The sequence below is a fragment of the Gossypium raimondii genome, chromosome 9 (genome assembly GCF_025698545.1).
Source record: "Gossypium raimondii isolate GPD5lz chromosome 9, ASM2569854v1, whole genome shotgun sequence".
NCBI classification, from domain to species: Eukaryota; Viridiplantae; Streptophyta; class Magnoliopsida; order Malvales; family Malvaceae; genus Gossypium; species Gossypium raimondii.
The window spans coordinates 16,820,616-16,844,022 of record NC_068573.1 but is presented as its reverse complement, the minus strand read 5'-3'; the positions used below and the strand labels follow the sequence as shown (position 1 = coordinate 16,844,022).

Below are 23,407 nucleotides of genomic sequence, written 5' to 3'. Positions count from 1 at the left end.
TCTTAATCTTCGTAATATTCTTAGGAAGTTATTTTTTAGCAAATTCATGTGGGCTGAATAAGCTAAATCTGAAGAAAAAAAACCTATTCTAGGTTTTGTGCTTTAATTGGTTACAAATGCTAAAGCAATTAAATTTTAATGTCTTAACATTTTAATGTGATGATTGCCAAATTTAATCCGAAAAATTTAAAACCAACTTGAGAATAGTGGTAAAATGCATATACCAAATAATTATTTAAGTCTTTTGTTTATTTACTTTGATTTTTCCCACTTCCGTGTTTGCTATTTAAGCAAAAAAATTTATTTTTGTTGGTAACTTTGATTACGACCATTTGATAGTGGCAGATAAAAATTTTGATTAAAATTTAATAAATAAATTTAAGTTTCAGATAAATTAAATAGATTTAAATCCAGTTATTTAAAACAAATTAAATTAGAAGACAAAATAGAACTGATTGAAAGGACATTTAGCATTAAGGAATGGATAATATTAGAACAATTAAATTACACAGTCAAGTTTAAATAACACACAGACACGAAGTAAAAAGAAAAAAAAAAGGTGAAATAAATTTTTTTAAAAGACGAAATGTTTTTTTTTTCTTTTTAAAAAAAAATACACATAAGCAAGTGATGAAAGTTTGAAATTGCTTCGGACAGGGAATGTCATGGAATTGAAAGATTTAAAGCGCAATAAAAGCGTTTAAATTGCCCGAGCTTTTATAATGTCGAAGCTCATTTCACTAGGATCCGTTGCCTGCAACTCAACTTGAATTCCATCTAATTCTCTCTTGAATCTGTCTTTTGAACTCGCATACACCATTTTACTTCTCACCCTGGATGAATCCGGTGCCCTGCATATAACTCATTATTAAAATATATTATTAAATATAATAATATAAATGAATGAATGTACACAAATTATTTAAATATTAATGGCAAAATAGTTATCACATTAATAAACTAACTATTAAGCCATTTTATTGGTGCCAATTAACTCTTTAAGCCTAAATATTTGTCCAACATTTGAGAGTATTTGAATAAAATATTAAATTTAAAATGGGTTGGATAAAATGTAAGCCTAAGTTCAACCATTCATAACCCTAATCTTATGTGACTTAACTCATTTTTCAAGTGTATTATATTATTTTATATATTATGTAATAATATCATATGAAAATAAAATATTTAACATTATAATACAAATATTAAAAACTTAAGTTAATTTCTTTATAATAAAATGGTAATAAAACAAATAAGTATAAAAATACTAAATATTAAATCAAAATTAGCATATTTTTTATTAAAAAATTTAACAAGTAATATGGGCAGATATATACAAACTTAGATTAATTATCTATAAATAAAGATAGATTTACACAAAAATTAATATTTATATTTTTATCCGACTAAACTTAAGCAATCATTTATGATATCGATACCATGATTTGAATTAAAATCAAGCCAACCCATTACACATTACTTACTTTACATAATGAATCCCGTATTCCAAGTTGGTTTAAATTTACCTCCAATAATGTTCCATATATTCAACTACATGTTTTCCATGAGAAGTAGAGGAAAAATAGAATCATTTCATGTAAGAAAATTACGGAGTGTTGAATGAATGCGGAAGAGTCAGACTAATTAGGACAAGGGAGAGCAGGTTACCATGCAATGAAGAAAATTTTGCTTTTCTGGCAGTTCTCAGCAGTAGTGAAATCAAAATCGAAGACAGCGTAGCGACACTCATCCTTTGGCAGAGCTGCGGTGAAATCTTCATAGGTTTCAGCAGGGGTGCCAAGTTTGTCAACCACCACCTGCTGGTTATGAATCTTGAAAATGATGAACCTGTAATTCCTTTTCGCTTTTAGCTCCAAGAATTTCAGCTTACATTCATCATCCACTGCCATTCCAGACGCCGCGTTCGCCTATTCCAAATTTTTTTATTCCCCACATTTATATATGAAAATCAAACAATCAGTCCTAACAAGTTGCAATAACATTTAAAATATTTGCTCATTTCTGTTTATTTGTACTCGTGGTTTTGCTTAAAAATATACATCATAAATAAATAAAAGGGAGTACTAACTTCAAGACATTTTGGTATGGGATAAGGTCGTGATAGAATACATTGATAACTTAAGCCTAAAGAGAAGTGAATACATGTTTTGAATGTGTATAAACGCAAACTGACCTAGGAAATGAGCTACTTGTGTTGAGATTTGAATATAAATCTACTAACTTGCTGATTTTCATATCATAAAGAATATCACATAAATGAACTAACTAAATTAAACTAAATTTTAAAAACTTTAGATTTTATAACAAATGTTGGTAGATTTGATTAATTAAAATGAAGCGTAAAACCAAATACTTGTATACATTTTTTCATTTGGGTAAATTTTCCTTTATTCTTATTCTCTTGTTTCCTTTTAAATCAACTACTTAGAAAAAGAAGATGATATCTTAATTGGAAACGAAAAACAAAATAAACAAATAAGTCATATTTAAGATATATAAGATGATGAATTCAAAAAGATGAGAAATATGGGAAAAGCCAAACTTACCATTTTGTCGATCAAATGGGAAACAAAAGCCTTCTCAGGAAATGAAGAGCAAGAAGAAGAAGAAGAAGAAACGTAGAATGGGGTAGGATAGGAAGGGGATCCTTAATTGAGGGGAGATATTGAGAAACGAGACAAATACGGTGGCGAAGAGAAATTTGAGGGCAAACAAGGGTAGACAACTTTTCAAAGCTTTCTAAGGGCTTTAATAATGTCCACAATAACAGTTCTTGTAGAATATTAGTAAACCACGTTGTTGGTTTTTATGCCCAATCTTTTTGTTGCCTATTTTTATCATTTTTATTTTATTTTGGGCAATACTTTCTTGAACATTTGCTGCGCCTAAAACTTATTTTATCCGAACCTTTTTTAACTTCTTTCTGTAAAAGCTCTCTAAGGTATAGAATATGGATTCGTTTTAAATGAAAGAGAAGAAATAAAATATATACACTACACCAAAACAGGCTTTTAGCGGCATCTTTTGTGGCGTTTGATAGACAAACGCTGCTAAAAATCGACCATTAGCAGCGCTAACCCTAAAACGCTGCAAAAACCTGAACATCTAGTGGCATTTTTTACAAAACGCCGTAAAAGAACATCATTAGTGGCGTTTATATGTAAGCGCTGCAAAATACCTTAACCAAAACGCAGCGTTTGATTTTGAGGTATATTAGTATTAGTGGCGTTTACGAAAAAACACCGCTAAAGAATGGTATTAGCGGCGTTTTACAAAAAGCGCCGCCAATATCTTAACCAAAACGCACCGTTTGGTATTGAGTTGGATTAGAGTTAGTGGCGCTTATTAAAAAACGCCGCAAAATATTGGGATATAGCGGCGTTTTGAGAGAAACGCCGGTAGAGGTAAGAAATCTGAGGAAAAAATTTCAGCAAAACTGTACCGTTTTAATTTTTCCTATTATTGCTTTAGTGGCGCTCAGTAAAAAATGCCACAAAAGATACGGATTTCGCGGCTGTTGTTAACTATAAGTAACTAATTTGCGGATTTCGCCACAATGTCGTTTATTATTCTTTCCATTGAAACGCCCTTTCAAACCTGAGTAAATGCAATTTGCCTTTTTCTTCGAATATAAAGTTATAATATATATTTTTGAGTTTTAAAATTTGGTTTAATATTCGAAAAATTTTGGGATCGATTGGATATTGAATTCGGATTTGTAATATTCAAAGTAAAAACAACGATAATTAGTAATGTATTTATTTCGGACATCTCAATGGTACTAAATTAAATTTTTCTATGTATAACTTAGAGCATAAAATTAAAATTGTAAGACATTATTGGAATAGTAGTGTCAATAATTTATAAATTGGAATGCCGATAGTAGTTAAATAATACATATATACTTACATATATAAAATGTAATTTTTTAAAGATTAATTTGTACAAAAAAATGTTAGATCCGTGTCATAATTTTAAACTATTTTAATTGAAATGAAATTAATAATTTCATATTAATGCATCAATTTAAAAAAATGTCATAACATTTATCCAATTTGAAAATCCACTAAAACGACAAAATAGTTATAAATATAGACATATAAAATATTATTAAAATTGAATAACTAGTGGCGTTTTAACTCAAAACGCCGCAATAGGTATGCTTTAGAGGCGTTTATTTAAAAAACGCCGGAAATAAATTTGCAAAACGGCTTCGTTCTGCTTTCACTATATTCCTTTAGTGGCGTTTTCTGATAAAACGCCGCAAACTTATTTGCAATACGACGACAAAATGACGCCGCTTTTGGTTGGATCTAGTGGTATTAGCGGCGTTTTTTGAAAAAGCGCCGCAAAAAAGAAATAATATATTGCGATTTCCGTATTAATATTTATAAATAATTGTATGTGGTTTGGGGTTATAGGGTTCGTTACACAATGTTTATTATTTTAGGATTACAGTTTTGACGAAACGGGTTTAGAGTTTAGGTTTAGGGCTCGGGGATTTGTGTTCAAGGTTTAGAGTTTACATTTCAGTGTTAATATTAGGTTAGGCAATTTCCGGCTTATAAGATAATGAAATTTAATGTTTTAGGGCTTCATGTTTATGGTTTATGATTTAGCGTTAATTATTTATGGGTTATGATGTTAATTATTGCGTTTCAGGTTTAAGGTTTGTACGATTTACAGTTTAGGGTTTAATGTTGTGGTGGTTTTAGGGTTTTTTACTATTTTGATACAAAAGTCAAAAAAAATTCGAATACCATGTTTTTTACTTCTTATTATGTCATTATTAGGTTCAGAACTGACAGGGTTTAGGGAAACATATATATATTCATGGCACGATATCATGTATGACGAAACAGTTTAATATTGTGTACGAGGTAGCGTACGTTATCAAGATTTCCATAACTGAGAGCATAAAATTAAAATTGTAAGACATTATTGGAATAGTTGTGTCAATAATTTATAAATTGGAATGCCAATAGTAGTTAAATAATACATATATACTTACATATAACATAAAATGTAATTTTTTAAAGATTAATTTGTACAAAAAAATGTTAGATCCGTGTCATAATTTTAAACTATTTTAATTGAAATGAAATTAATAATTTCATATTAATGCATCAATTTAAAAAAATGTCATAACATTTACCCAATTTGAAAATCCACTAAAACGACAAAATAGTTATAAATATAGACATATAAAATATTATTAAAATTGAATAACTAGTGGCGTTTTAACTCAAAACGCCGCAATAGGTATGCTTTAGAGGCGTTTATTTAAAAAACACCGGAAATAAATCTACAAAACGGCTTCGTTCTGCTTTCACTATATTCCTTTAGTGGCGTTTTCTGATAAAACGCCGCAAACTTATCTGCAATACGACGACAAAACGACGCCGCTTTTGGTTGATCTAGTGGCGTTTTTAACTAAAATGCCGTAAACGGTAATCAGCAAAGATATGACACGTGGCTTTTTCACGGACGCGTTTAGGGTTCAATGGCGTTTTTGCTCAACGCGCCGCAAACCCGTAATATTATTGGCGTTTTTGTTAAGTGCCACAAAAAAAATAAATTAAGACGGTGTCGTTTTGAGGGGAAATTAGATTTGGGGTATACCCCCGCAGCCAGCCCCAAATCCCTTTTCTAAATTTCCCTAAGTCTTTCTGCGATTTCCCCTCATCCTTTCTGATTTCCCCTCATCCTTTCCGATTTCCCCTCATCCTTTCTGATTTCCCCTCATCCTTTCCGATTTCCCCTCATCCTTTCTTCATCTCTTATAAGGATTATTTAGCTTCATTGTTTCAATTTCTTGCTAACTCACATAACCCAGACAGAGAAGACGGAGAAGGTGGCCAGACATTCGGATTCTATCGTCGGGGGAATCAGTATTTAAGGTTCGATTTCCCGATTTTGGGCATTTAAACATTGGGTTTTCTTGTCTTTCTTAATTTTTTTGTTTGTTATTTGTTGATGACCCTGTAATGTCTTGAAATCGTCTTCTCTGTGTTTAGGGTTTTCGATCGTTTCATTTTTCTTCATCGTCGCGAAGGTACACTATAGCTTTCACTTCTTTTATATTGGGAATGCTTTCATTGGTTTGGAGTAAATGTTATGTTGTTCGTGAAGACGGTTTGGAGTAAATGTTATGCTTTCATTTCTTTTCTGTTGGTGTCAATGAAATCATGTGCTTGTTTTTTTAGATGAAATTTTTCCCATGTAATTTAGGTTTTATTTTATTAATTGATAAAAAAAAGTTGTTACAAGTTTATGATGATTTCATTTGCAGGTAATGAATTCGATTTTAATGGATTTTTATGAGACTATGTTTCTCAAGATTTTAATGACAGATTCCTTCAATTTAGGTTTTGAGGTTCGTAAGAGTAGTATAAAATCTCCAAAAATAAATTCAAAGAATCATTCCAGAAATCAAAAAAGAAATCATGAATTTAGGTTTTGGATTTTAGTTGGTTTTTGCAGCTAAGATGGTACCTTCTATTGGTTTTTGCTGCTAAGATGGTACTGCTTCTATTGATTTCTGCTGCTAAATGGGAAATAGCTCATCCATACCATTTACTTTCTCATCATAATCTGGTTTGCACATTATGCATAATCTGGTTTTCCATATCATTTAAGCATATGAGTGTCTTTAAATCACTATTTTTTAATTTAAGAATGTGAGTTAAAATATAATGTTGGGTTCTTATCTATTTTCTGGTTTGTATCTTAAATTATAATGTTCTAACTATGACTCGTAATTGGATGTAAACTTATTCATAATCACATTTAGACTTTGCTTAAATCACAAATTTTAAAAGTTAAAATACGCTCGGTGTTATTATATTTTTCAGATATTTAAAATGTAGTTTCTATACTTTTATTTTCAAGAGTTTAGTTACTTTATTTTTGAATTAAAAATTCAGATTTATTAGTTTACACCATTATAATTTTTTTGTTAAATTTGGTAGTGTAATATTTTGAAATAAAAAAACCTCTCTTGTTATCCCTATAACAAAAAGTGACATTGTATCTCAATTTCCTTTTAAAATTCCACTGAAGAGATAGTTTTTCAAATTTCCTCATAAATTTATTTCATTTATTAAATTAAAAAAACCTTAAACTTCAAAGATCATATTTATTAAATTTTGATATATATTTTAATTTAATTTATTGAAAATATTTATAATTTTTTCAAATATAATCATATCATATTGATTTTTTTATATTATATATTTTTAATATCATTATTCTTCTTTTGTAGTTATTTTTATAAATTGTAAGATTCTAGTACAACAAACAAATCAATTACATTTACTAGCATTTTGAAATGAATAAAAGAAATTTGTTTGAATAAAAAATCATTAGGATTCAAAAATCGAGGTAGTAACATTTATTAAAAATGTGTTTTATTCTTAATATTTCAACATATATCGATAATTTACGTAACATGTTATTAATTTTTCGGATTATCATACCGTATGTTAAACTCATTTTAATATTGGCTATTGTGACTTAAGAGAACAGGTGAGATGCTAGATTGAAGCAAATATATTAGGCAATGAAATATTCTTAATAATAATATTGTATTAAATTATTATTAAATATTATTAATAATTATATTAGTAAAGTTGTTAAATTATATATTATTTTATTAAATTGTAATTAACAGTAATTATGTTAAAATATAATTAAATTATTTATTTTATTTTATTAATTATTAAAAATATTTAACAATAATCTTATTAAAATTTAATAACAATAACTCGACACTTGTACATTACAAAACTTACATAACCTAAATAACTTACATAATACAAAACTCACATAACTTAAATCTCTTACACAACTTACATAACCTACATAATACATTTAACTTACATAACTTACATAATACATAAATTCATACAACTTACATAATACATTTAACTTAGGTAACTTAAATAACTTACATAATACATTTAACTTAGGTAACTTAAATAACTTACATAATACATAATAACTTACAACTTACATAATACATTTAACTTACAACTTACATAATACATAATAACTTACATAATACATTCAACTTACATAGCTTACATAACTTACATAATACATAATAACTTAAAACTTACATAACATACATTACTTTGATAACTTACATAACTTACTTAATACATAACTTACATAACTTATACACGTACATAACTTACATAATTGACTTAATACATAAATATATATCATATGATATATATTTCAGAAAACTCATTTGTAGTTACCACTGTTCAACTTACCCTTGTAATTTCTGGTGAAAATCAGACATCAAGAAATAAGAAATGGACCGGTCTTGGATGAATCTGTCAAGGGTAAGCGACGGTTATCGAAATGGAGTACAGACTTTTCTAAATTTTACATTTCAATATGCAAGCCAGGAGAACATGATTCTTTGCCCGTGTAAGAAGTGTGTCAACATAAACTGGCATTATCGTGAAGTTGTATACGAGCATCTAATTGTTGATGGGTTTGTTCGAGGTTATAAACAATGGTCTTTTCATGGAGAATGCCAGCCTAGTACTTCATCTTCAAGGATGGATGTATCTTATGATAGTACTACTTACCACCAGTTTGATAGAGGGGATGACATGGAAGGTATGTTGCGGGATGCATTTAATATGCACAATCATGGTGTCCAGTCGTTCCCAGCGGACTTTTTGGCTTCTGATGGTTGTAATATTGGGAGAAATGCTTTTACCGAACCGGGAAGTAGTGTACGTCATGAAGAGCCGAACGAAGAAGCGGCGAAGTTCTACGCACTACTTAATGACATGAATGACGAACTGTATGAGGGAGCAAAATTTTCAAAAATGTCTTTCTGTGTTCGTCAATTAAAATGTTTGGGAGGGTGGACCGGAAACTCTTTGACAATGCTGTTAGAGTTCTTGAGAGAAATGTTTCCTTTTGCAAAAATCCCTCAGTCATGCAAAGATATGAAGAAATTGATAAAAGATTTAGGCCTTTGGTACAACAAAATCCATAGTTGCCCAAATGACTGCATGTTGTATTGGGGCGCTCGGAGAAATCAACAGTGCTGTCATGTATGCGGCCACTCCCGTTGGATAAGTAAAAACGCAGAAGGTGGGAACGACGATGAAAATGATGCACAGTCAAGAAAGAAGCCAGTCAAGGTTTTACGGTATTTTCCGCTAATACCGAGGCTTCAAAGGCTTTTCATGTCGTCAAGACCATGGAGTCTATGACGTGGCAAGATGATGGACGAACCGATGATGGATTATTAAGGCATCCGGCAGATTCTTTAGCTTGGAAATCATTTGACAATAAATTTCCAGGCTTTGCAAGCGATCCTAGGAGTGTGAGGCTTGGGCTAGCATCTGATGGATTTAATCTTTTCAAGATCATGAGCACTGCGTACAGTTATTGGCCAGTAGTGATTGTTCCTTACAATCTGCCTCCGTGGATTTGCATGAAGCAATCTTCCCTTATCTTATCTATGATTATCCCTAGAGAGAAAGGGCCCGGGAATGATATCGACATTTATTTACAGCCACTTATTGAAGAGTTAAAACAATTGTGGGCTGGTGTCGAGACATACGATGTGCTGAGAAAGGAGAACTTTAATTTACGTGCAGCTTTGATGTAGACCGTTAATGACTTTCCCGCTTATGCCAATTTATCCGGTTGGAGTACCAAGGGTCGTTATGCGTGTCCTTGTTGTGCTGCAGAAACATGTTCGTAATGGTTGTACAATGGGAAGAAGTTCTCTTACATGGGGCATCGTCGGTGGTTACCGGAAAGTCATAGATTTAGATTTTAGAGTTCTGTATTTGATGGTACTGAAGAGTTTAGAGAAGCTCCTTCGCAGACCAGTGGCTCTGAAATCTTGTTCATGTTGGAAGATATGAATTTCATTTATGGGAAGATGAACCAACCGCCAAACACGCAAAGAAATAGAAGATCAAATGATGAAGTTGATGATGACTCTGATGTAGATGACGATCCTAATGAGGCGAACTTGTGGAAAAAAAGAAGTATTTTTTTGAGTTGCCTTATTGGGAGCATCACCTGCTACGACACAATCTTGATGTTATGCACATTGAGAAAAATGTCTGCGAGAACATTGTGGGTACAATTTTGAATGTCAACGGAAAATCAAAAGACAATCTTCAGAGTCGACTTGATTTACTCCAAATGGGAATCCGACCTGATCTTCATGCCGATCCACTTTCGAATGGGAAATATCGGTTGCCGCCTTCTATTTTTTCAATGTCAAAGACGAAAAAAGAAGTGTTCTGCACGGTGTTGAAGGATATAAAGGTTCCAGATGCGTATGCATCAAATATATCTCGATGTTTTAGTGTTAAAGATCGAAGATTATATTCGCTAAAATCACATGACTATCACATCTTGATGCAAGATTTATTGCCAGTGGCTCTACGATGTTGTATGTCCAAGAAGGTAACGTCTTGTATAATTGAACTATCCAACATAATGAAAGCCATTTGTGGCAAAGTTTTGGATGTTCAATAACTTCAGAAGGTACAGGATCGAGCCGCTTTGACTTTATGCAACATGGAGAAAATCTTCCCACCTTCCTTCTTCACCATTATGGTTCACTTGATAATCCATCTCCCGCATGAAGCAATTCTTGGCGGACCCGTTTTCTATCGATGGATGTATCCCATAGAAAGGTGGCAATTAGTAAATTTTCTAAATTTTCCTTTATTCACCTCTATGCATTTAGTTTCAATAATTAAGAAAAGTTGTATATTGTGTTTAGGTTCCTATCCAAATTAAAGTCTTACTGCCGCAACAAGCGATATCCGAAGGATCGATTCTTGAAGGCTACTTAGCGAAGGAATGTATGACCTTCGCTCAAGATATTTGGAAGATGTTGAAACAAGGTTAAACAGACCAAATAGGAATGCTGGACTCACGGACCATAACTTAGCCAATACTTATTTGTTCCAAAGTTTTGGAGAACCAATCGGCAAAGTTGAAATTGCAGAATTAGATCATTTATCGTGGGTAAAAGCACATCGATATGTTCTGTTTCACCACGAATATTAGAACCTTTACGGAAGTAAGTTCTACAAATTTGATAAATATTTATCAAACTAATAACTATTTATCTTCTAACAAGGTGAACATTTTTTTTAACATAGTAAGTACAAACAAATATTGAGATCTCGTTCGCGCTCTCGAAGAACACAACATCGAGATATCAATAAGATGTTTACAGAATCTTTTTATGAATGGTTAAGCCAAACGGTATGCAGTTGGAGCTTCCGCTTAGAAATAATTATGTTTTCTCATAAATTTTTTAATTACTCAGTTTACTTTCCGTTCAATAGGTTTGGAGTGGGAAGAACGTAAACGACGAAGTTAAATGGCTCTCCCAAGGTCCAAATCGAGTGGTTAAAAGATATAGTGCGTTCCTCATCAACGGATTCAGATTTCATACAAAATATCGTGAGAGGTTGAGGAGAACGCAAAATTGTGGAATAGTTGTCAATTCTACAATTACAAGTTATGCTAGTGCTAGGGACAATAATCCTGTCGAGGGAAATGTGGAATATTTTGGACATCTTACTGACATAATTGAGTTAGATTACTACGGAAAATGGAAAGTTGTCTTATTTCGAGGTGATTGGGCCGATGTTAATACAGCTCGTGGAATTAAGCAAGATCAATTTGGTTTTACAATGGTGAATTTTGACCGATTGATTCACACAAGACAACAACTGATAGATGAGCCGTATGTATTCTCATCTCAAGTCAAACAAGTTTTTTACTCAAAAGATCCAACTGATGAGGGTTGGTACGTTGTACTCCGTGACATCCCTAGAGACTTGTTTGACATGGGCAGTGAAAGTAGATATAACATCGACGACAGATCAGAAACTTTACCCTTTCCAGAACAAAACTTAAACGACAATATCCCTAGTACTAGTGCACAATTTCAATGGGTTCGTCAGGATACCGATGAAGATATTTACGAATAATGATGTAGTAAGATTTTACGATTGTTTATTTATATGTAATATATTATAATTTAAATCTTGGTCTTATTATATATTTCAACTGCTTTTATATGTGCCGATATTGTTGTAATTAGTTATTAAGTTGTCAACTATTTTATGTGTATTGCGATAAAATGCCTAGAAGAAAAATTCTAAGGGAAGCATTACGAGGAATGATCCTAACTCGACAGAGACAAATAGTATCTTGAAAAGACACAAAGAATTGGATCTTCGAATGTTCCGATTACAATGAGGATCCTCTGAAGTTCAAAGTAATTTTACGTTTAATTTACATGCGTGTTTCGTTAAAGTTGATTTATTTTTCAAATTTTATATTATAATATACCATTTGTAGCTGAAAATGGTGGGACGCGCAGAGGTCGAGGACGTACGCTACTTAGAGAGTTATACGAGTTAGATCCAGTCGAGCGTGTCAAAGTTGGACGAAACAGTTTTGGTCAGCCTGTTGGATCAGAAGCTCGACTTTTAGCAGGATACATGGGCATTTTAGCACGAAATCTGAATATGTTGCCTATCAACTACGAGTCATGGCATCAAATGCCCGAAAGCAACAAAAACCAAGCCCTCGATAATATTAAGGTAACAAAATGTTAATGCCATCTGTAATGCTTGGGAAATAGTTTCATTTATATTTACTTTATTAACTTGTGTTTTTTGTTTTTTGTAGGCGAGGTTTGCTTTAGAGGTCTCGGATGCTTACGTAAAGAAGGCATTGGGAAAAAGATGGAGAGACAATAAAAGTACTTTGAAGAAAAATTATTATAAAACCAAAACAACCCTAGATGAGAAATTGCAAAATGTCCCGCTGGGTATGTTGAGGTACCAATGGGAAGATGCAGTTAGATTTTGGCATTCGAAGAAAGGCGAGGTATGACATGCTTCCAAACTATTGTAATTCTTTTGGTTTATAGTATTTTCTATTTACGTACTAAAAATTTCATAACGTAGGATCGTGAACAAGTTGGAAAAAGCAGCAGGGAGAAACAAAAATTCACCCACACAGCCGGGTCGAGAAGTTTTGCATGTATAGCTGAGGCGGAGGTATTTTTAATTTTTTAATATTGTCGAATATGTATAACTTTCTGTTAAATAATATTTATACTACCATATTGTAGGAACTGTCGTCCGGTCAAAAAGTTGGACGCCTTCAACTTTTTGAAATTACACATAGGAAGAAAGATGGATCTTCTATGACTCCTGAAGCTGGTGAAATAATGGTACGTTTACTTAATAAGATTTGAGTTATTTTAGTTATTTTTAGTGGTTATTTTCTAATGGTTTAATTCATTGCTTGTAATGCGACTATTGTTATGTTGCATATGATTTTTAATATATATTATTGCGTTCCTAACTATGTGATTTATTTATTAGGAAAAACTAAAGGATAAAAAGGCGGAGTATGAAGCGATTGCTTCTAGTGATAGTTCTGTTCATCTTGAAGACATTGATAACAGGATTATTACTGAAGTTTTGGGTCCTGAGAGGTATGGTCGGGTTCGATTTCAAGGATCTTTTGTTAGCCCAACCCAATATTTTGGATCCAGCTCCCACCAATACATGGCTTCGGGGAGTCAAGCTCAAGCTGAAGTTCAGAGGTTGAAAGACCAGATGGCTGAGATGCAAGCGACCACAGTTGAGGTTAAAAGGAAATATGAAGAACTCTAGCTACAACTTAAAACAGAGGCGGCAGCGAGGGAAGCAGAAGCTGCAGCGAGAGAAGCAGAGCGAAGCTAAAAGTACGATTTAACTCCAAAGAATAGCTTTGATCGTGATGAAGATGTTTCAGTCGCAACTTCCGCCTTCATAGTGTATGACATAAATATTTTTATCATTTTAACATTTAACATTTTTGCAAAATACTATGAATTCACTTTTATTTATTGATATTAATATTATTTTATTTATTTAATTTGAAATATTATATAAATTTATTGCTTTTGGCTAGTTTAAATCTGGTTCCTTTCGATTTGTTGCTACAGGAGGGCTGAAAAAATGAAAAATTTAATATAAAAAAATCCCAAAAATAGTGGCGTTTTTGTATAAAAGCGCCGCTAAAGAACATATCTTTAGCGGCGTTTTTTTCTAAGCGCCGCTAAAGAACATTGTCTTTAGCGGCGTTTTTTTCTAAGCGCCACTAAAGAACATGGTCTTTAGAGGCGTTTTTTTCAAAGCGCTACTAAAGAACATGTTCTTTAGCGGCGTTTTTTTTTCAAAGCGCCGCTAAAGAACATGATCTTTAGAGGCGTTTTTTTCTAAGCGCCGCTAAAGAACATGTTCTTTAGCGGCATTTTTTTCAAAGCGCCGCAAAAGAACATGTTCTTTAGCGGCGTTTTTTTCTAAGCGCCGCTAAAGAACATGGTCTTTAGCGGCGTTTTTTTCTAAGCGCCGCTAAAGAACATGGTCTTTAGCGGCGTTTTTGTTTGTAAATGCTGCAAACGTTTGTGACGTTTTCGTTAGCGGCCTTTTTTGTGGCGCTTCTGGAAGCGCCGCAAATACCTTTAGTGGCATTAAAAAGCGCCGCTAAAGGCCTAAAAAAACGCCGCTAAAGACCTGTTTTGGTGTAGTGATAAGACACATGTTGGATTCAATATCTAAATATCTACTTCAGTGCTAGTAATATCGCATTAAGAAAACTAGGGTCGGTTGCGTGTCCTTCCAAAAAATTCAATGTTGCCATTGTGCTAGAAAACTCAAAACCTTATACAACAAATAAGATAGGTGGAAGAAAATAATACCTCATTTGATTACTAGTGCAATAATATAGGAAAAAAGCTTTATTTATTAGGTATGTATTACAATAGTTAGACATAAAATAAAGAATAATTGGTACAAATTTAAACTTGAAAATAGAAAGATAAGAAGAAGAAAAAACTCTCTTGTAAAAAGTAACACTTATTCAAAATAAGCAAAAAAAAATCATTCTCTTTCTCTAAAATAAGTCATGTAAGTGGCTAAAATTACCAATTAAAATTAGCTTATTACTAGTGATATACTAAAACATAGTGAATAAATAATACTCCTACCAAATGTAGCATAAATGTATTTGAAATACTATAGGACAATTGTGATATAGCAATAATCTATTAGCACTAATTTAAATATATATAGCAAGAATCTATCGCCACATATCAGAATACTACCTATGAATTTCTTGGAAAGAGAATACTTCCAAACATTTGTTTCCCGCTTGTTTTAGCACCTTTTACATAAGAAAAATCATGTTTTTACTCAAGCCCTGTTTATGAATTCATCTTCAAGATCATCCCCACTTATGAATTTTGTGACTTGTGTTGAAAGCTTTTTTCCGACTTTTCAATAGTTAAACCGAAAACAGAGGATAAGATTATGATTGTATCATGCATATGCCTACACTATGCTTTTGCACATAAATAATAGGATTTCGTAGAAGGTCGTCCCAAGTGCCCTTGTGAATTTTACATTCACCGTTAAATGTCTCAAAAGACTACAAATGGAATGTCGTAATAGTTTTCCATCATTTCAAGTTTTAGATGCAATGTTTTGGGAGCCATCAAAGCTTGTGCTCTACGAACATTCTAATGCTTAAGTCAACAAAGGGTGTACGCAGAATAAGAAAGGAAGATAGCTTATGGTGGTAAGAGAAAAAGAGTGTATAGATAGATGGAATGACAATTGTGCCTGATTATTTATACCTAGCATTTGTGTTGCTTGATGCTTGACCATTGGTTTCCTATCAAGCCAAGCTAATTGACTTGTCATAAAATGTAGTAGTTAATTTGGTCAATTCCTTACTTAATGAGCTTGTTTTCTATGCAATTTAGGATTTTAATTTATGTTTTCAGTAATTAGGCCTTAGGATTAAAAAGTTAATAAAAATAAGTGTTTTTAACACATTTCTTAGGTGTTGTGACTCAATATGCCGACACGAGCCTTAGGTTGTGCTAATTGGTTCAACTGAGTGTGCAAGATGGAGATATAAAAGCCCAATTGACGTAGAAGCAAGGGCCGAATGATGCACAAGCTTTTCGGGATGTCAAGGCACAAAACGAACGACACAAGACAGTATTTGCATGTCATGTTCGCCATGCAAAGGGTGTGGCGCTATACAAGAGAGACGTGCTACCCAAGTATTTTTGGTATATTGTCGTTCACACAATCAAACTTATTCAAAGACCTAGGATGTATCGAAGACCTAATTTGGGTTGCCAACACCTCTATAAATAAGACATTAGGGGTTGAATGTAATCAAGTCATCTTAGGCACCTTCAAAAACCCGCGTAGTTAGAATTAGTTTTAGTTTATTTTCTTTTCTTTTCGGTTTTTTAAATGCTTTTTTTTGTTTTTCTACTTGAATTAATTTTGATTCAAGGAATTGCTTATTTAATTAAAGTATTCATTTTATATTTTTCTTTGCATTTGTTTTATTTTGTTATTCCAATCGAGAGATGTGCTACTCTGTTCATAACTCTTGAAAAGAGTTATATTTTATGCCTTTGGACCTAGTTAATTGTTTGTACTTAAGTACACCTAGTTACATTTTAGGACATTTCATTAGTATTTTTAGCACGGCATTAGAACTTGGGCTGCGTTTAAATATTAGATGCTTTTAATTGTTCGTGGAAGGGTTGTGTTTTGTGGTATTAGGCTACATTCAAATATCAGATGTTTTTAACTCATGCAGTGACATTAATGCAAAAAGATAGTAAAATTAAGGATAAAATAGGCTAGGATTCACTGAGTTATAAAATGTAATTTACTAAACTGAAAATGCTAAAATATAAGCTAAGGATAACTAAATGGGAACAATTTAACCAATAAGTAAGGAGAAAAACCTATGTTCTTTCTAGTGCTATCACACCCCCAAACTTGAGTTTTTACTTGTCCTCAAGTAAAACAGAAACTAGCAAAGCTACAAAAATTTTACTAAGACAAATGATCATTCTAGCAACTTGAACCCTCTAAATTCCCAATGAATGAATCACATTCAGATAAAAGAATATTGCATCGACAATACATAAGCATGAATGAATAAGGTTGCAACTTCATCAATGCTAGCATCATGCTTCAAACCCTAAGTTCTATCTACCAATACAACATTTATTGTACAATTCTAAGTATTTATATTATATATATTTTCAGAATAAGGGATATCGTTGCATTAGTGTACCCTTGTTCCTGAGAAGTAACGATGGAGTGCAACAAACCCCCAGGGAGTACGTAATTGCACCGACACACATTCATACAACAATAGCTTTTGGCCAGATTGATTTTTCTAATGCTTGTATTGGAGTGTTCCCTCTTTAACATTCCATACTACACCCACTTTAGAGTGTCTCTAATTTATAACTATATATATATATATAAGCCGCTATAAAAAGTAGATTCATTCAAGATTTAAGGAATGATAGCAGTCATCGATTGCTAAAGCAACCTTATCCATTCATTAAAGAATTGAAGCTATGACCTTTTGTCAAATTTATCCAACTCATTCATTGATAATTCACATGATTCAAGAATTAAGCATTGAATGTAACAAAAATTTTCAATCAATTTTCATTAACTATAATTAAACCTCGCATGCTTCATTACTAAAAAAAAATTTTGAAATGTGGGTGCATTTCCAAGCCCCATGTGCATTCCCCCAAACTTAAAGTTTTCATTGTCCCCAATGCACTAACATGAAATTGTAATGACAATAAAAATGCAATGACAATGTGTACTTATCAAAATAAAACTTACAGCTACGTACAATGTATAAATACTACAGCGAAAGCTTAAAATAAACTAATTCAGTTATCCTCAGCCATCAATGTGGCTGCACGATGTTTTTTCCTCCTCCTTTTCTTCTCATCCTTTCGTTTTTTATCCTTAAAACGCTTTCTCTTCTCTTCTTTAGGCTTCACACGGTCCTTAGATTGTTCCTCAGTTTTTGACTCTGTCCCAACATTATCGGCTGCTTCCTGTGTAGGAGAGGCCACCTGAAGTGGTCCAGTGTAGACTACTATTGTCAATGAATTGTATTGCTCCTCACTGGTTACCTCAGTAACTTCCGTCGGTCTCGCTCCAAATTATCAATATTTGCACCCACAGACTCAGGTGCGGTGACAATGTTCACAACAAAATCTTTTTCTTTTTCTTCTTTTTCATCTTCAGCAACTTCTTTTTCAGCAACAACTTCCTCTTATGCAGCAGCAACTTCCTTCTCAACAGTAGTGTACTCTTGATCAGTAAAATATCATCCTCAAACAAGCTATCAATATTTTGAAGGCATTCTTCAATGTCCCTAGATTCCTCTTCTTTGTCATTATCAAAGACCTGAACAATGGGAGGGGATGCCACTGGTCTGTCTCGATCTTTTAAGTCATCATCTGCAAATGAGAGTTCATAATTTCGAATGATTGGTGGAAACACTTGGAATTTCGGTAGTGGAAATGGGCTCAATTGGCTTAATGTGGCTATAATAGAACTGTTCCAGGCTTTTGTATAAGCATAAAACAAATTATAGGATTTCTCCATATCCTCTATTGTAGCAATAAGCCTGATCTGCCTATTATTGATGGAATTGACCAATTTTTTGACATCTTTCATTTTACGCCATAATGATGTCTCTACATTCAGGTTTGTTCCTTTGCTGTTGGTTTTGGTTTTGCCCTTCCTTGTCTTTCTTATTTTTGCCTCTTTCAGTATCGGCATATCTTTGCCGCGGGTTATTCTTTTTATAGAGGCTTCATTGATTAGACCCTTATTTTCCAAGACTTCCTCACCATCGCAGGGGATGGTTCCTCTTTGCTGGCACAATAACATCACTAATGATGGGAAAACCAAGATTCCAGTTTGCCTTGCGGTGCAGTCAACAATTTCCTAGTGAAGTATTATGCCGACATCAATCTTTCTGCCCTTGACGATGGAATGTATCAGACACATTCTACGAGGGTGACTGTGGTGCAGTGAGTAGAGGGTTTTAGCCTACATTTGACAAAATAAAACCAGATTTTGCTTTGCAGCATCAGGAAGCAGCAGTGCATCATATAATTCTTTTGATGAGAACCTGTCCACAATGCTCCTTCGACACACAAGTCTTTTACCAACAGGTCCCACTTTTCATCTGTGATATCCTCCATGAACTCGGAGTGTTCATCTACATCCACCTTGGTGTCGTACAGCTCGTTGATTTTTTTACCGTCCCATTCTATTAAGCCTTCTCGAAAAAAATGAACTCTAACTCATAATCATAAAGGTTAACATAAAACTCACGTACCAGTGAAAGAGAATAGCTTCCAGGATGGGTGCAAAAAGTTTATCACTTCAACTTCAAGATGGTTTTGTAGACTTGCTTACGTAAGTCTTGTTGTTACGAAAGGGAAATGCCCTATTCGGGGTGGAAGTTTCGCTTCAACATGTTGTCTTGAAATCATTCATTTGCCGCTTTATTCAAAAATATTACTGGCTCTTTTTTTCTATACTGGCTTGGGGGATTCCGATTCACGAACTGCGATAGTAGAGGACGCATGTTCTTCAGTAGATTTGGTGGCTTTCTTAACCGAACCTCTCGTTTTTGCCATATTTTGTTGAAGGAGAACAGTTTAAAGTTGAAAAGATATGATCCTGAGAAAAAAAATGAAAATAAAAATGGTTGCTTGAATGTGTTACAGTCGGTACAGTGGAGAAGGATTTATAGTGAGTGAAAGAGGAAGATGGAGAGGCTTGTTGTTTTGTGGAGAGATATAAATCTGGTAGGAATAGTTGTGTCCAATAGAAATTGTGCCCACTCAGAAGGATCAAACGGCTAAGTGATTTTTAATCCAACGGTGGAATCTGAATTTCCCTGAATTCTGATGAGTTATAAATGGTAGTACAGAATTACGGAATACATTGACAGAAAAATAAATAAAATAACTAAAATTAAAACTTTAACAAAACATAAATAAAATAACTAAAATTATTCTGTAAAAAGGAAGGAAAATAAACTTTAACAAAACATAAATAAAATAACTAAAATCACAGAGTAATAATTAAAAATTAAAACTTTTCAACCAATTTAATGGTCTCTGCCTGTTTTTGATCACTGTTGCCAAAATAGTGTTTCAGCCTCTGTCCATTTACTTTGAACTGGTGCCCATCATGTAAATCTCAAATTGTGACTGCACCATGAGGAAATACGTCGACAACTTAAAACGGTCCAAACCAACGTGAACGGAATTTACCTGGGTGCAATTTAAGTTGAGAATTGAATAATAAAACCTGTTAACCCGTGATAAATTATCGTTGTAAAATAATCTTGTCATGCCATTGTTTGGTCTTTTCCTTATAAATCATAGCATTTTCATAGGCATTTCTCCTAATCTCCTCTAGTTTAGTGATATCCAACAGTCTTTTCTTTCCAACCGGTTCATAGTCCATGTTCACTTGATTAATTGCCCACATTGCTTTGTGCTCCAATTCAACTGGAAAGTGACATGCTTTCCCATAATCCAATTGATATGATGACATCCCTAATGGAGTTTTGTATGTTGTCCGAAATGCCCATAAAGCGTCATCCAATCGAAAAGACCAATCTTTCCTTGAAGGGTTTACAACCTTCTCAAGAATGTTCTTAATTTGTCGATTCGATACATCGGCTTGTCCATTGTTTTGCGGATGATAAGTGGTAGCCATTCTATTATTAACTCCATATTTCTTCAGTGCGGTTGCCACTTGGTTGCAATGAAAGTGTGTAGCCTAATTACTAATCAATGCCTTTGGTGTGCCAAAGCGGGTGAGTATATGCCTGTGAAAAAATTTTAGCACTATCTTTGCATCATCCTTTGGGACTGCAATAGCTTCAACCCACTTTGAGACGTAGTCAACAACTACTAATGTATAAAAGTTTCCAAATGAACTAGAAAACGGTCCCATAAAATCCATAACCCAAACATCAAATAATTCAACCTCCATAATTGGTTGCTGCAACATTTCATTGCATCAAGATATCGAATCAGTGCACTAACACCTATTGCATTGATTCACAAAATTATAGGTGTATTTGAATAATTACGACCAGTAGAATCCTGATTGGAGAAATTACAGCAGTTCTCATACCACTGAAATGACCTCCATTAGGAGTATCATAGCAATGCTTCATAATTGAAAGCATCTCCTCTTCTGGAACACAACATCGAATGATGTTGTCATTACATACCTTGAATAAATACAGCTCGTTCTAATGATACTTCACTACATCACAAAGAAATATTTTTTTTATGGCCTATGACACCCAATGGGAGTTTTCCACACACTAGATGATTAACAAAATCTACAGCAAATAACTTCTCATATGGGAATGTGTCGACAATTTGAAGTATGTTTCCATCTTCGCTGCCAACTTCCAATCGAGACAGATGGTCTGCAACTTGATTCATTTAACCCTTACAGTCTTTTATCTCGATGTCAAATTCTTGCAACAGTAATATCCAACATATTAGTCTTGTTTTGGCATCCTTTTTCGCAAAAAGATATCTCAACGTCGAGTGATCAATGAATAAAGTAACCTTTACGCCGACAAGATAAGAATGAAACTTGTCGAAAGCAAAGACTACAACCAGCAATTCTTTCTCTGTGGTGGTATAATTAAATTGAGCCTCTGTAAGAGTTTTGCTAGCATAATAGATGGTGTGAAATATTTTTCCCTTTCGTTGTCTTAGATTTGCACCCACAACAAAGTCGTTTGCATCACACATAACTTCAAAAGGTTGATACCAATCTGGTGCAACGACAATGGGTGCATTCACTAGCTTTTTTTTAACTGAATAAAGGTATCCAGACATGCATCGCTAAAGAAAAATTTTCAATTTTTTTCCAGTAATGAGCATAAAGGCTTTGCAATTTTTGAAAAAGCTTTAATAAACCTTCGGTAAAACCCTGTATGTCCAAGAAAACTACGAATACCTTTCACATTTGTTGGTGGAGGTAATTTCTCAATGATTTTCACCTTAGCTTAGTCTACTTGAATGCCTTGACTAGAGATGTGATGGCCTAACACAATGCCTTCAGTTGCCATGAAATGACATTTTTCCCAATTTAGAACAAGATGTGTGTCCTCACATTGCTTCAATACTTTATCCAAATTGACACAATGCCTTTCACATTGCTTGCCTTCATCTTCCAACTTGATATTGTGCATGCAAAAAGGACTAATACGTTGAATATCGGCAATACTCCAAGCAATAGCTCGTTTATGTTGCTTGGGAATACGAACCAATTTCTCTTCTTGAGTTACATCTAGTGTTACGAAGACAATAATTGGGAGAGTATTGTGATCACCCAGAAAGACATATTTAAGATGAGGAGGTAGTGGTTTCAATTCCAAAGTAGAAGCTTCCTTAATAGATGGCTTGAAAATTGGGGTTGTTCTGTTGGCTAGGTCTAAGGATTCAATCTGTCATCCATGCTTGAGTTCCAAACTATTAGTTTCAACCATTCTGTCACAATCGTCTAAGGACTTGGCATCAAATGTCACTGCAAACTCTTCAGAAAGTATTGTGCTTTTGTCATTAAATTATTCCTCAATTAGATCATCTAGTACATCGACAATATGACATTCTTCTTTGTCTTTACATTGAATAAATTCAAAACTACTGAAGGTGACTTGCTCGTCATTAAGTTTCACGGTTAGTTCACATTTGTAAACATCAATAAGAGTTTGACCGATGGCTAAAAATGGTAGTCCCGAGATTACGGGAACCTCTTTGTCTGCCTCGCAGTCAAGTATTAAAAAAAAGTCAGAAAAATGAATTTATCCACACAAACTAGGACATCTTTGATTTGCCCTTCAGGTTGAGCCAAGGATCGATTGGCTAGCTGTAATGTCACTACAGTAGATTTCATGTGACCAATTCCCAACTTTTTGAAAATAGGTAGTGGCATTAGGTTAATGCTAGCTCCCAAATCGGATAAAGCCTTGCCCAAATAATGATTGCCAATTGAACATGGGATGGTAAAGCTCCCAGGATTTTTCAATTTAGGGGGCAACTTGTTTGTCAAAATAGCATTACAGTCTTCTGTGAGTGCAATAGTTTTAATATCAGTGAGCTTCTTCTTCTTGGACATGAGGTCTTGTAACAGCCGGATTTTAACCCTAGTTGGAACAGTGGTTTCAAGACCACAAATCTGACGAGGGAAAATATAATTATTATTATATTTTTATGGTCTACAATTTCACGGAAAAATTTCGTGAAAATTTCATTCGAAAATTTCAACGTTTGGGCACTCAATTTAGCCAAAAGAACTAAATTGTAAAAAGTGCAAAAGTTGAGTTCTACATGTTAGAAGTGTCCATTTGTTATGACATTTTAAATTGGAGGTCCTTAAATGATAATTAGACCATT

At 33.4% G+C, this 23,407-nt stretch overlaps 2 protein-coding genes across 2 annotated transcripts; both read right to left on the bottom strand.

The window, feature by feature from the left end:
- Positions 1-452: 452 nt before the first annotated feature.
- LOC105798543 (actin-depolymerizing factor 7) lies at positions 453-2,803 on the bottom strand. Its single transcript, XM_012628654.2, has 3 exons — positions 2,568-2,803; positions 1,669-1,928; positions 453-851 (listed from the first exon to the last, which is right to left on the bottom strand). Exons 1-3 carry the CDS (start codon positions 2,568-2,570, stop codon positions 701-703), a joined length of 414 nt encoding a protein of 137 aa, XP_012484108.1. The 5' UTR covers positions 2,571-2,803; the 3' UTR covers positions 453-700.
- Positions 2,804-20,303: 17,500 nt separating this feature from the next.
- On the bottom strand, positions 20,304-20,699 carry LOC105797502 (uncharacterized). The gene has a single exon (XM_012627461.1). It carries the CDS (start codon positions 20,697-20,699, stop codon positions 20,304-20,306), a length of 396 nt encoding a protein of 131 aa, XP_012482915.1.
- Positions 20,700-23,407: the final 2,708 nt, after the last annotated feature.